Source organism: Paroedura picta, chromosome 2 (genome assembly GCF_049243985.1).
Source record: "Paroedura picta isolate Pp20150507F chromosome 2, Ppicta_v3.0, whole genome shotgun sequence".
NCBI lineage: Eukaryota > Metazoa > Chordata > Lepidosauria > Squamata > Gekkonidae > Paroedura > Paroedura picta.
In genome coordinates, this window is record NC_135370.1 from 64,214,107 (window position 1) to 64,229,085 (window position 14,979).

At 46.3% G+C, this 14,979-nt stretch overlaps 1 protein-coding gene across 3 annotated transcripts in view; it reads left to right on the forward strand.

Annotated features, from left to right (window-relative positions):
* The first annotated feature begins 567 nt into the window (after window positions 1-567).
* ADCY5 (adenylate cyclase 5) overlaps window positions 568-14,979 on the forward strand; it is a 285,163-nt gene continuing 270,751 nt past the window's right edge. For 2 of the 3 annotated variants that reach the window (XM_077320440.1, XM_077320441.1), the window contains exon 1: window positions 569-3,094. In XM_077320440.1, the coding sequence (XP_077176555.1) occupies window positions 2,015-3,094 (1,080 nt within the window). In that variant the 5' untranslated portion in view covers window positions 569-2,014. Of the gene's footprint in view, window positions 3,095-14,979 lie in introns of all 3 variants that reach the window. The other variant, XM_077320443.1, reaches the window with a different exon arrangement.

Consider the following 14,979-nt stretch of genomic DNA (forward strand, 5'->3'; position numbering starts at 1 on the left):
ACAATATGTAGGTGGTTTTATTTCATTTCAGTGTAAAAAAAATCATGTGAATTCATGAGGATTCGTGCCTCGAATCCACGTTTTGGGGCTGCTGTAGTGCCCTAGAATTATGGATCCATTTCTTTTTGGGTGGTCCAATCTATAGTCCTGTCTTCCACATGCGATTTGATATAAGATTTGTTCGAGTTTAGTTTCAAAAAGTGGCAGATCCATGAGGATCCGTGCAGATCCGCCTTTTACTCCCCCCCCCCCGGAAAGCTGAGAGAGACAAGTGACCACTGGCCTCCTGGCCCGATAAGCTCTACGGGCGTCAGACGCCGGAACGAGTTAAAAGTCCTGTAAGCAATTTTGGGCCAGGAGGGAGACAGATGCCGGCTGCGGCCGCGGCTTCCACCGTCACCGCCTCCTTCTCCCCAGCCGGGACCCTCCATTGGGCGAGCAGCCGATTTCTCGGGTCGGGGAGCGGGCCCGTCCAATGGCAGAGAGCGGCAGCGGCGAAAGGACCAATCGCTCCTGGCGCAGGGCGGGGCCAGGCCGATCAGTAGCTTTGCTTGAAGAGGGGCCGTACAAAGGCTGGTTTGAAAGGTGCGGGCTGCCCAGAGCCGCGCTAGAGGAGCGTGCGGAGACGCAGCCGCCTCGGCGAGCCCTGCCCGCCCCTGGTCTCCCCGCGCAGGCGGCAGTCCGGCGGGCTTGGCGGCCAGGGGAGGGAACGCGGCGGCGCGCCTTCCCTGTGTTTTCCCGCAGACCGCGGCTGCGGATGGGCGACCCCGCGGCGGCATCCCAGACAGCGCCCGCCGCGCCTGGCCTTCGCGCGGCTGCAGGAGCGGGCGGCTGAACCGGAGCGCCTGCAGCGGGGAACGCGCCTCGCCTCGCCGCCTCGCCCCCGGGCTCTTCCCTCCCGCGCGGCTCGGCTCCCTGCGGACAGAGGCGTGGAGGGACGGGCCTCACAGACGATTAGTGTTGCTGCTCCTATTCGAAGGGTCCAGCCCCCTCCCCCTCCCCGCCGCGGTTGCCATCCCAAGGGCAAAGCGGCGCTTGCTGTCCCGGCAGCCTCAGCAAGCCCACCCCTCTGGCTCGCGCGAAGATGCCTCGGCCACGCTGGGCTCCGCTCTGAGGCGCGAGCCTCCCCTCCGCGGCGGCCGGTCCAGGAGGCTGCAGCGGGCTCGAGAAGCCCCCAGGGGGGCCCCGCCCGCCACCCCTCGCTCTGCCGCGCAGCCCCGTCTGCCGGGCACCTTCCTGGAATAGGAGCCGGGGGCGCGGAGGGGGGGCAAGGATGAGCCCGGCGGCTTCCCAGCGGCTCCGGCCCCGGCGCGGGGGCGGCCCTCGGCAGCAGCTGTGCAGATGACCCGTCCCCCGGAGATGCCCCCGGTGGCAAGCGCGGCATGCCGAGTGTGTGCTCCTCTGCGTGGCGAGCGGGCTGAGGCGCCGCGACGTGCCGCCTCTCCAGTCCTTTCCTCGCCGGCCAGCCTTGGGCGGCCCGAAGAGTCCCCTGAGCGCCGGCAGGGAACGGGAGGCCGGCCGGCTCCAGGTGGCTTCTGCTTCGAGACCCCGCCAAGTTCCGCCTCGACTGGACGGTGCGACTTTGCGGCCAGATGCCGAAGGAAGGGGGCGGGGGACCCAGGTGCCTTCTCCTCCCGCAGTGTTTGCCCTCTGCGTGCCAGCCGGGCTGTGGCTCTGTGTGACTGATGCGCAAGGGAATGACCAAAGCCCAGGGGACAACAGTGACAGCAGGGGAATCCTCACGTTTCTGAGTTGCTCTGGCCCGGCGTGTGACGATCTGCATCCTGGGGACAGAGTGTCTCTGCTGGCCAGCCCCTGGAGAAGAGGGAAACCGGAGGACTGATCTGCCAGCCAGCATCAAAGGGCTTTGCTTTGCCTGTCCCTTGGAACTTTATTTGGGCTCTGTCAGGACCGCTTTGGCAGAAGTTTTGGAAGTTCCGTGTGTCTCTTCCTTGTAGGGCATGAGATGTGGCTGGGAGGGTCAGGCTGCTCCTGGCCATGAGCAGGAATTCTCATGACTGAGTCTCTCCCTCTTGCTGCTTTTGTAGCTTGTCCTCTGTTTCCTCCCCCTCCTGTGCCTCTGCAGGGTATGTCCCGCTCCAACAGCGTGAGCCCTCCGGGGTTTGGAGCCCCTGCTGCACCCAGAGGCGGAGGTGCAGAGCCGCACCGGTCTGCCTGGGGGGAGGCTGTATCTCGAGCCAATGGCTATTCCTACCCTCTTCCTACCAGGGCCTCTATCAAGAAGTCTTCCCGTATGGCAAGCAGGTGGCGAAGTGAGGAGGACTATGAGCCACCAAGCAGCAGGAACAGGGGGGTAAGTGGCTGCAGGATGACGAGCTTCAGGTCCAAGTCTGCCTGGCAGGATCATGGGGGGGACCAGAGCCAGCGCTCCCGCTGTGCAGGGGATCCCTCGCTTTCCAGAAGCCCCAGGCGCTATGGTGGGGAGCACGGGGAGGTACGCCCACGTTCTGTGGAGCTGGGGCTGGAGGAGAAGCGGATCAAGGCCAAGATTGATGAGCTGGAGGAGGAAGAAGAGCAGTTGGATGATGAAGGGAGCTCTGAAGGCTTCTCCATGGGCAGCTGCTGTGGCAGCCTCCTGCAGATCTTCCGATCCAAGAAGTTCCAGTCGGAGAAGCTAGAGCACCTCTACCAGCGGTATTTTTTCCGGCTCAACCAAAGCAGTCTGACCATGTTGATGGCTGTGTTGGTCTTAGTGTGTCTGGTCATGCTGCTTTTCCACACTGTCCACGGCCACTACCAAGTGCCCTATGTGGTGGTGCTGTCCCTGGCTATCTTGGTGATGGTGGCCCTGGGAGCCATCTGCAACCGGAACGATTTCCACCAGGACCACATGTGGCTCATGTGCTACTCTGTCATTTTGGTGGTGCTGGCCGTGCAAGTAGTGGGCTGCTTGCTGATGCAGCCCAGGAGTGCCTCGGAGGGCATCTGGTGGACCATCTTTTTTATCTACAGTATCTACACCTTGTTGCCCGTCAGGATGAGGGCCACAGTCATCAGTGGGGTGGTGTTGTCTGCCATCCACCTGGCCATTTCTCTTAAGATTAATGCAGAAGACAAGTTCTTATTCAAACAGGTAAGGCTGAAATTTTGGATGAGATTGTTGATGTTCCTGGCAGTCTTCTGAGTTTGATTTCCTGATGCTTCACCTAGTAAGTAAGCTAGCGTTGGTATTGGAAAATGTTCAGGAGTCATACTTGATGCGTAGAACAGGAAAGCGTTCATCAATGTGCTAGGAGTAAACTAGTTTCTTTCTGTTGAAGATCTGTATGCAAACACTTGTAGGTCTTGATAAGGGTCATAAGCTCATTTGATAACCATTTGTTCAAGAAGATGGAAGTGAATTAGGACAGTAATCTTTGCTTATTACTGTGTGTACTAAAACATTGAATTGGATGCCGTTATGCCACAGTTATCCTACTTTAGGAGTGTCTAAGAGGGAATAAAGACTTACTATTATACAATTTATGCAATCAAAAAACTTTGTTTCAACATTTATAACAATTTTAGCTTTCTGCTTGGTTAAATAACAACTTGCTTAACCTTTCTGGGCATGTTTTGGCATTTAAAATGGTCTTTCCTTATGTGTTAGTATTCATTCCACAAAGTTAGTAGGTATCTACTTGTTGTGATACATTACATGTACAGTAATAAAAAACAACACCTGGGAATTTGTTAACTCAAGGGAGTATTGTGAGTTGTATGGCTTTGATGTATCATGCATAGCTCTCTTGTTGGGTCCATGGGCATCACCCTTACATACTGACATGTGTAGCCTTGTAGGTACTCAAACCTGTGATTTTGTGAAATTTCTCCTGAAACATGGACATCCTGTGTTGGTTAAGTCTCCAGTGTATTATACACCTTTAATAGATTGGCACAGGAAGTAAATAGGTACAGGTAAAGACATTAGTTCACAGGCATTTTAATAAGAACCAACTAGTGGTTTTCTTTGTTTGGAATATAACCTGTTTTATCCTCTGACCAGGACAAGAAAATTCCTCTGTGTGAACAGAATCCAATACAGGCATGGTTACATATCCATACATGGTTATATATCCATGACATATAGATTCATCCTTTGAGTATCATTGGATTAAGTAATTAAGGCATTAATGGATTATCATTTGGGTAGATGATCCCATCCCTCTCTCGTTAGTATCTTTATGGATAAAGTGGCATAACCAAGCTACAGTGCAGTTAAACAGAGTTGCACCCTTCTAAGCCCATTGTGCAAACTTAAATGGACTTTGAGAAATGGTAGAGGACAGGAAGGCCTGGAGGACCATTGTCCATGGGGTCGTGATGGGTCGGACACGACTTCGCATCTAACAACAACAACAAGCCCATTGTCTTCCGTGGACATCTTCTGAGCATAACTAAGAGTATCACTCTTTGTTTAGGACTGTATTGTGGTTAAATGACAGGCTGTCCTCCTTGTCTCTTTTAGTTGTGGAGTCCCTCCATCTTGGAAATTCCTAGTGTACTTTGATAATTGGGAAAGTATTATATTGGGCAGCAGTATCCTACAGCTCTTCTGGAAAACACAATCCTTCCTTGGTGTCATTACGTTAATATAGGTTTAGTTCAGTTCAAATTATTACAGATTGTTTCAGACCCTTTTTATGCTCAAGGCGTTCTGGAGTCCCTTGAGTATATATATACCTGTTGTTCTCCCAGATGATGATAAGATCATGTTTACAGCCATCTGATTCTAAAATTTCTGCTGGCAACTGCTTCACAGCTACTAACAGGCTTTTGTTACCTAGTCTGTAGCTTGTTACCATGGAAATCTAATTTTTCTTCAACACTACCCCACGGATGCATATACTTCTTTTTTATGTGTTTTTTTTTTCTGATTTGGCGTGGGGAAGCATGAAAGCCAACTAAATTCAAGTGTTTTCATGTCTTTTAGCTGCTGCTATTTTCAGCCTTGTTTTGCATCAAGAATTGTTGTTCCATAATTGGATTGATGCTCTAAATTCATCATGACCTTCCAAATGTGGATAAATTGTTATAAACAATATTAATGTACAGAACCTCTTGAGAAGTAATCTTAGCAAGCAGCTCTTTTGGCTTCTCTTGGATCTTCCAATCCTGTAGAGGAACCTCTAAATTTGTTTTGAATTTCTCTTTGAATAAAATTGGAGTAACATCTCTCATTTTCCTTTTATTCTTACTCATATAGCTGCTGGTCAAGAGGGAGTTTTAATAGAACCCAATGTATGATGTTGGTCCATAGCTTCATGTGTTCTAGTTCTGTTGTTTCAATTTTTTTGTGCGGTAAGATTATTTTTGGTGCAGCACTAAAATATCTGGGCACAAATCTTGAAAGACCAACCCCACTCAGAGTCTGGAGGACTTTTTAAAAAGTGCTACCTCTATACGCATACTAGACATTGACAATTGTTTCTGTGGTATAACCATGTGTATTTCTCTCCACTTGAAACTGGTGTTAAGCTAATATTAGATGTTCACTGACCTGGACATGAAGATGCCTGGGAGTCACAAAAATTATGTTTTGTTTTTCCTGCCTCCTTTTAAAAAAATTCTAATGTTTTCATTTTCCAGCAGTGTCCTGAGAGCATGGTTTGGAAACAGCTATACTATCGTGTGTCTGTGTTTTATAACTGATCCATGGGAAGCTCCCAGCTATTTAGACCTTTTACGAATGTCTATGTCACAACAAAACTCTTTTAACTCTTTTGATCCTTGATGTCTGAGAACAACACAATTGCATTGATTAAACATATTTGACCCCAGCAATATGATTTTAACCAGCTTTATTGGGGATGCAACAACAATCCACTCATTCCTTTTCACAGTGGATGTAGATCACTGGATCTAGTAAATTGAACAGCACACGGCAAGTATGAAAGCAGGAAATGTATGCCATTCGCCATGCAGGGAGGTTTTTGGTTGGTTGGGGAAGAATAAATGAACAATTCAAAAGAAAAAGATGCCAAAGGCCAGATGAGGACCAGGCACGCTGCATGACTGCTGAGAGCAGCTGAGATTTGAGCCCTGTAACCATTAATGCACATACAATTTATGTAGAATGTACACTTGATTATGTGTGTGTGTGTGTGTGTGTTTGTGTATTGGGTAGTTCTTATGTTACAAGTGTAAGCTCTGTAATCCGCCCTGAGTCTAACAAGATAGGGCAGAAAATAAATTTAGTAATAATAATAACTGAATGTGAAACATGAACCTCACATTTATTCAAGTATTGGTCTCTGGTTTCAGGTGCAGAGTGAATGTGGCAGACTGGCTATTATAAACAGATGTACCTGCATTCCTTGTAATAAGTGATCAAGGTTTTGGTTAAAGGGAAAAAGTGGGAGAAAGCAGATATTAACTAGCTTGAATCCAGTGGTCCCCAACCTTTTTATCACCAGGGACCACTCAACGCCGGGGACCACTCACCGGGGACCACTCAACGCCTTTTACTGAGGCCCGGTGGGGGGGTAGTTTACTCCTCTACTCTCAACCACTGTCCTAATGCTCTCTGATCGCTATGGTAATGTTTAAACATCCCTTCAAAATAAGATACAGACACGCCACAACAATGAAGTGTGTTGTAAAGGGCTGGGGGGGATAGAGTAAAGGGCCAGGGGGGGGAGAAGGCGTCCTTCGGGGCCCACCTCCAATTAGTCGAAGGACCACATGTGGTCTGCGGCCCACAGGTTGGGGATCACTAGTCTATAGAATCTTGAGGGTTGGATCTAATTGTTCCCTTTTCCACAACTCCTTAATAGCTTCCATCATATATATGTTTGTGAGTTGTTGTTTCTTGAAAGAATACACTTGCACACTGATCCAGTGATATTCTTAGTAGAATTTAAGGGACTAATTAACTGAAAAGCTTCTTGTTGAATAAGGTCCAGTGTGGTGCAGTGGTTAGAGCGGTGATATTTAGTAGCTTGGGAGGCACATGTTTCTTTCAGATTTTAACTCTGGTTCTTTTGAGTTTCATTCCCCATTGTGACGCCTGCCCCATGATTCAAGAAAGGGAGCAAGGTCCTTGCCCAGAGCAAATGGTGGCTGGCAAGTTGTTCACACCTTGAAATGTAAGAGCAAGTATTCCTTTGGGTGATTCTTCATGGGCAGAAAAGGCCAGGGCAGCTTCAGTATGGACGTGGGGATAATTCCCGTGGTCCACATGACGTTTCCTCCGTTCCACCCGGGCCCTGAATCGGGCTGTCATTTGGTGTGCGGTAAGGGAATGTGGGAGAATCAGTGTTCCCTTTTTGCGCTGCGTGGGCCAACAGGGTCTGACTCGTGGCAGACCCATGTGGACAGGAAGAGCCCTATGGAGGCTGGGAGGGGACATAAAATGCCCTGGTCAGCTTCTCAGCACTTCGTGGCACTATGGGGCAGACCAGAACTTTTATCCCCACCCCCTGCAGCAGAACCTGACTGCCGCAGCTGCATCACCTGGGAGATACATTACAGTGGCAGAAAAGGTGCTGATCTGGCACTGAAATGTGTCCTGCATGGGGACACAGAAAGCTGCAGAGCATGCAGCTCTGCAGCGATTCACAGGCAGCACCCTGGAGTGGTGCCGTTGGTGTGGAATCGGCCTTTGAGTTGCAGGACAGGCATAGAAGTAAGACTGTTTTTTGGGGTTGATGGCAACTGTGAATATGGCTCTTTGTGAGCTGTGATGTGAGTACACTTGAATTAGAGTGTCAGACTAAGATCTGGGGGATCCAGATTCGAATCCTTGCTCTGCCGTCGTTACATGGTGGGTGAAGAAGTGGAGAATGATATAAGCTGATTCAGGTCCTCATTGGGGAGAAAGTCAGGGTTTAAATGAAGCATATAAATAAAATTTTAGGCTGTAATATAGCAGCTAAGCTGCACTCTGGAGCCTTAGTGATCACTCATCCCTGAGCCATAATTTTGCAACTGAGGAAAGAATATAAAATTGTGTCCTCCTATGCTTTCATTGGAGTTTTATTAAAAGCTAGATACATAAACAACAGGTATAATAACAACACAATTTGACACAACTGTATACTGATCTAAGTGGGGCCTGGAAATCTCCTGGAATTACAATTGGTATCTGGAGGACAGAGATCAGTTCCCTTGTAGAAAGTGGCTGCTTTGGAGAATTGACTCAGTGGTATTATACCCTACTGGAGTCCACCCCCTTCAGATACCCTCCCTTCCCCAAGCGCCAGTCTCAAAATCTCCAGGAATTTCCCGGAGTTGACAGTGCTAAGTAATTCATAAGCTTTGTGAATCTGAATAGATTGGTGATCCCCGACCCACAAAAAGTATGCCTGGCCTTGACCAGGGCCAGGGCCATCTTGGTCCTAGCCCTGCCTGGTGGAATAAGCTCCTGGAAGAGCTAATGGCCCTGTCGGAGCTATCACAGTTCCACAGGGCCTGCAATATGGAACTCTTCCACCAGGCATTTGGGTGATGAAGAACATCCGTTGGGTTCCTCCTCTGAACACCCCTCCCCTGTGGCATGGAGTTGGTGGGTCCCTTTGAGTTCGGCAGGAGGGAAGAATGTTGAATGGATTAGGATTGGTTGGTATTGTGTTTTATTAGAAGCCTGATGTAAACTGCCAGATTGGGAATGGCAGTCAACAAATATAATAGTACTTCCTATTGTTAAAAAAAATACAAAATTAAACTACATCAAGTATGACCATTTTTTCCAATTGGATTTTTGTATTTTCAATGACATTAACATTGAAAATGAAGAGCCCCTTGTGGCGCAGACTGGTAAGGCAGCCGTCTGAAAGCTTTGCCCATGGGGCTGGGAGTTCAATCTCAGCAGCCGGCTCAAGGTTGACTCAGCCTTCCATCCTTCCGAGGTCGGTAAAATGAGTACCCAGCTTGCTGCTGGGGCGTAAACGGTAATGACTGGGGAAGGCACTGGCAAACCACCCCGTATTGAGTCTGCCATGAAAACGCTAGAGGGCGTCACCCCAAGGGTCAGACATGACTCGGTGCTTGCACAGGGGATACCTTTACCTTTAACATTGAAAATAAATATCTTTTTATTTATTAAGACAACCAAGCTTATGAACATGGTTGTTATGTTATTAGTTGTGAAGTTGTGTCTGACCCATCGCGACCCCATGGACAATGATCCTCCAGGCCTTCCTGTCCATTCCCCAGAGTCCATTTAAGTAACTGCTTCAATGACTCCAGCCAACCACCTTATTCTCTGTCGTCCTCTTCTTCTTTATCCCTCAATCGCTCCCAGCATTAGGCTCTTCTCCTGGGAGTCCTTCCTTCTCATGAAGTGGCTGAAGTATCTGAGTTTTATCTTCAGGATCTGGCCTTTTAAAGAGCAGTCAAGGCAGATCTCCTCTAGGACTGACTACTTTGCAGTCCAAGGAACTCGCAAGAGTCTTCTCCAGCACCAGAGTTCAAAAGCCTCAATTCTTTGATGCTTGGCCTTCCTTATGGTCTAACCTTCACAGCCATAAATTGCAACTGGGAAGAACATAGCCTTTGCCAGACACACTTTTGTGGGCAGGGTGATGTCTCTGCTTTTTAGGATGCTGTCTAGATTTGAAGAAGAAGAAGAAGAGTTGGTTCTTATACACCACTTTTCTCTACGCGAAGGAGGCTCAAAGCAGCTTATAGTCGCCTTCCCTTTCCTCTCCCCACAACAGACACCCTGTGAGGTGGGTGAGGCTGAGAGAGCCCTGATATCACTGCTCAGTCAGAGCAGCTTTATCAGTGCCGAGTCTAGCCCATTTGCCATAGCTTTCTTCCCCAGGAGCAGGTGTCTTTTGATTTCTTTGCTGCAGTCCCCATCTGCAGTGATCTTGGAGCCCAGGAAAATAAAATCTGTCATTACCTCCATTTCTTCCCCATCTATTTGCCAGGAATGAACATTAGCCACTAGCAATGATGACGTGTAGGATCTTACCTGTTTCTCTTTCATATTTCGTCTAATGCCGCGAAGCAACCACCCTTGTGCTCAGACAGAGTGCAGCAGCCAGCAGCTTGGAAACATGAGCCTATATGATACCACGCAAAGTTTCAAATTAGCAGTGCCTAGTTGCAGTGATGGCTAGTGCCCAGTGGGACTACAAAACTGAAAATAAATTGTGGGCAGAGGCAGAGCAAATTGACCCTGATTTTGTCTCCATCCTTGTCTTTTGTATGCTAAAACAGCGGTCCCCAACCTTTTTGTGGTTGAGGACCGCCTCTGGGGGTGGGGGAGAGCCGGCGGCCCGGGCGCTGCGCATGTGCTGCAGCTGCGCGCAAACACGCATGCGCAGTTGCAATGCATGCACGTTTGTGCAGCAGGGGGTGCTAACGTGCATGCATGTTCGCGTCGCCAGCATGCCGCCGGTCACACCTACCTCTTCTCCCCCTTCTCACAGCGAGAAGCTCGCCAGGCCGCAAGCAAGAAGCGGCCTGGTGAGCTTCTTGCTGGGGGGGAGGAGGCAGGCGTGGCTGCCGGTGGCCCGGTACCATGACCTTCTGGGCCGCGGACTGGGGGTTGGTGACCCCCGTGCTAAAAACATACAAGCACAGTAATTAGCTTCTTAACAGATAACATGACGATAAAACTAAGGAGAGTCTCTTACCTGGTTGGTTGTTGTTGTTTTGTATTTTTAAGATCTTTATATGAATAAATCTTTGTTGGTCTTAAAGGTGCTACTGGACTCTGATTTTGTTTTGTTGTGCTGCTTCAGACTAACCCTACTCACTTGAATCTATCTTTTTTTGTACTGTCATACTTGATGACTTATAATGGAAAAATGAGGTGGTCTCCACCATCCCTTCCAATCACTTCTATCCCCAACCAGCCCTCCAACTACTTGGTAATAGTACCCAATTAGACTTAGCTCTCAGTTTTGTATTTAATTTCCTTTATGTACCTAAGAGTAACAAGCATTGTTAATGTTTAAAAGCTGCACAGATTGCAATTCGATGTATGCTGACTTGGGAACAAAATCTGTTCTACTTAGTTTACTTCCAAGTAAATAAACATATCACTGGCTGGAAAAGTCAAAAAGAGTCCAATGCAGGGGGAATCCTATCTGCCAGTGCAATCCTATGCAGAATTAATTTGATATAATCCCCTAAACCAATGGATTTTGACTGAAGTAACTGTTTACAACAATGCACTGCAAGGATCCTACACATTCTTCCAGCATTATTCCAACCAGAGAAGTAAGTTTCCTTTTAAAAAAAAGCTTTGCAAATTGTGTAATGTTTTGAATACTTTGCCTACGTTTATATCTGTTTAAAGAAGCCTACCATCACATAGGCAGGTAACAAACTTATAGTCCTACTGTGCCACAAACTCACATGATGCTTAGCAGCAAAAAATTCTAACTGTAGATTGTTGTGCTAGATTTTTTGCTGCCATTATGGGTTTACGTATTGGGGTTTTATGGGGTTTGAATGTCAATACATATAAAACAAACAAACAAATAAATAAAGGTAGGGCATCCATGCCAAGAAGCAAAAGGAATGCATGAAAAGAAATCCGATTGCACTGTGTGCACAAGAGAAATGTAAAATATTGGGGGTTTTTTTGGAAAAAGAAAGCCAAAGCCATGACTTAATAGCAAAGCAAAACCACACCCATTGACTTAGCCTTCACTTCCTTCCCACTGCTACAAGGGGAGACTGGGCAGCAGGTTCTGCTACTATTGTGAGTCTCTGATTGGTCAATAAATTCCCTAAGAATCCATTGAGCAAGCCTGCAAATTTTTCCTTATGTCTCACCCTCTTTTATTGTTTTGCATTAGCCAGCTATGGGATTGATTGATTTATTTGGTCCAGCAAAGTGCTTGTATCTATAAGAAAAATGGGAGAAACACCCTATAGCTGTAGGGGAGAATTTGGCTGAGGTCCAGAAATACAAGCAGACTAGACGGAAGAAGAGTTGGTTTTTATACTGTGCTGTTCCCGACCCTAGAGAATCTCAAAGTGGCTAACCTTCCCTTCCTTTCCTCACAATGGTCATCTTGTGAGGTAGGTAGAGCCAAGATAGTCCTGAGAAAACTGACTGTCCTAAGGTCACCCAGCGGACTTCATTCTAGAGGAGGGGGTTCTCCAGAAAAGAGTCTGCCACTCTAAACCCCTACCTACACCACACAGTCTCTGGAGGACAACCTGCAAACCCAGGACTGGTAGTCAGTTCAGTAAGGCTTTACTTTCACTATGAAGGCAGCCACTGCCCCTTTTGAATTAATGGTCCAGCTGTTCCTGCTTGGTTGGTTCCGTTTGAATTTTTAGAAATGTGGCCTGGTATGGTGGTTTAGGATAATAGATGCACATTATATATATATATTTTCCTGTGCCCTTCAGCTTTGTGTGCCTGAGGCAAGTGCCTTGTTACTGCTCTGACTCAGTCAGATTTTATGCAAATTTTGCTACTGATTGTAAGTTATATAGCCACTTATCCTGAAATATGTGAGTCGGGGAGCCAGAAATCTGTTCTTATTACTTCTATTTATATCAACACTTGCTTGAAGGAATTATCTCTTTATGCTGTAGGGTATGTCACAATGTAAGTTCTCTTCTCTCACATACACAAAGGGGGAAAGTCAGCTCTACAAAACAGAAAATGAAGCTTCATGGGTATGCCCTATTTTAGAAATGTTGATCTGGCAAACCTAATTCCATACACACTGGAGTCTCAGATTATTAAGTGGGGCTGGAATACTGATCAATGCTGGCCAGTCAAATATTGTCAGTTGCCAAACTACTTTGGTCAAGTGCTGTCAAATTTGGTGAAATTAAGAATGCCCTTGGGTAGGTGGTGGTGTGGCCTGTTTGGTCAATTGCACTGGGATGAAACAATGACATTAAACCCATAGTAAATGCAGGAGTAAGGGATTCTTCCTTCTTATGGCACTTACCCACCCTTGTTGTTTAGAAGGCAACTCCACATAAACGTTTACTAATCCTGTTAATGCATTTTATGACTGGCATTATAATATGCTTTATTTGTTTAGTTACATTTCAATATAATGGGTAATCTTCTGGCCAATGCTCTTGGTTCCAAGTTAAAAATTAAATCTCTCCCCCCCTCTCCTTCCCTCCCTCCCTCTCTCTCTCTCTCACACACACATACATAAGATTATATACAATAATTAATATTAAATAATAATGGATGCAATAGCTTATAACCTGTTATCAGTTCACTGGCTCATAGCATTGTGATTAATCTCAGTCTGCTTCTTTCATTCTTTAGTGAAGTTGACCAAGTTAATCTTACAAGTACCTCTGGTAATTGTTTTATTATATTTGAACTAAACAGTTTCCCACCCACCCCCCAGTCATATTATCAGATCTACAAAAAAACCTGACCCAGTTAAAGTTTCAAAAACTGAAACGCTGCAGATTTATTAAGGCTTTACAAAGGAAAGGCATTCTGTGTCTGGAGTAATGTATGCTGTGTTGAAACTTCTCTTTATAAAGGGTTTATTTAGACTCAAAATAATCTTAAGGGTTTCTTTTAATTTTGCCTTGCTGAAAAACAGCACATCACAGGATATCTTGTGCTCAGAATATGCTGGCTGCAAATGGAATACTATTTGTGCGTTCCGTAGTCTTGCAGAATCTAAAACTGGAAACTTGAGCACGCATACTGTGGAACTCACTAAAGAATGCACACATTTCTCAGCCAGTCCAAATGGACAATCTTTTCTGTATAGATTCTCTTGACATTTACTGTGTTTATAGTTTGAAAGCCCTTAGTCAAGGGATGTTTATGCAAGTGGATTTTTTCTCCTAGTGTGAAACCTATTGGGAAGTTCGCCTTCCACTAAAAGATGTAGAGGCTGGTCTCTGCATTTAAAACAATTTCCCTGTCTTACTACAATGCACAAAATAAAATGAGAAATTGCAGCCAATGAGTAGCATTCATGAAACATGGAGTCTCCTATCCTCCTCTTCCTTTTTGTCATATGCTGTTGGGAGGTGTTCTTGATTAACAGACAGGAGCTGTTTTGACTACCTTTTGGCCATTAGCGAACTGGCTGGCTTTTTATCGTTCTCCCTCATTGTTATTGTCTGTCTACATTAGATGGTAAGCCTTCAGGCAGGATTTGTTTTAACTATTGTACAGTGCTTAAGCTTTAAAGCACTCTAGAAATAGTCTGTAGTAGTAATTATGCAAAATTTAAATTACTGTAACTTTCAGGCATGTCTTGCAAGAAAGTTTATTCTCCTGTGTAAGAGCTTTATGATGTATTTTTGAAGTTTGGTTCACCACTGCAAAAATGCCTATAACATTATTTTAAGAGAGTAAACTTGGAAACAGAATTTTAACAAATCTGGATTGAGTTGCTTGTGACCATCCTAAAGCAATTTTTAATCTCTGTTTTTCAAACTCCTTTGAAGACTTAGATAGGCCTGGTTCACATACACAAAAAAGTGGCATTTAATTACTCCACATTATTGTGAACAATTACATGAAGAAACAGTAGTACAGTACCTTGTGCAGCAATTCAGTGAACAGTATACAAGATGGGGCAGTCAAGTCTGGCATCAGGAAAGTCCACTGGCAGGATGGGAAAAAGCTTTATGGAACTGCAGTGTGAACTTTTGACCCCTGCCAAAATGGGATAAGCTAACAAATCATCAGTTGACTTCTTATTTTACTCTGTAATTGGGAGCAAATGTTATCTTTTTGTAGTCTGCCTGTTGTGGTAAGTTATTTTTATTCTTGCCTTGGTCAATGCAACAGCAGTTTCTCAGTGTTTGCTGTTATCTGTTCTTGGCATGCAGTTGAGAGTCAAATACCGGAGGCTGCAGACTGGAACCTCTGCTTGGCATTAATAATAGGGATGTGTTTGAGAAGCAAGCTACTGGCCACAGGTGGAACTGTTTCTCTTCCATGGCTCTGCATGGCATCCCATTCTCTGCAGAGTTTCATACGCATGTTTGTCATTTGTTGGGGTAGGGCACTTCTGGGGCTGGTCACACATGCATGCAGCATCCAGTGGTGAGATGCATGAA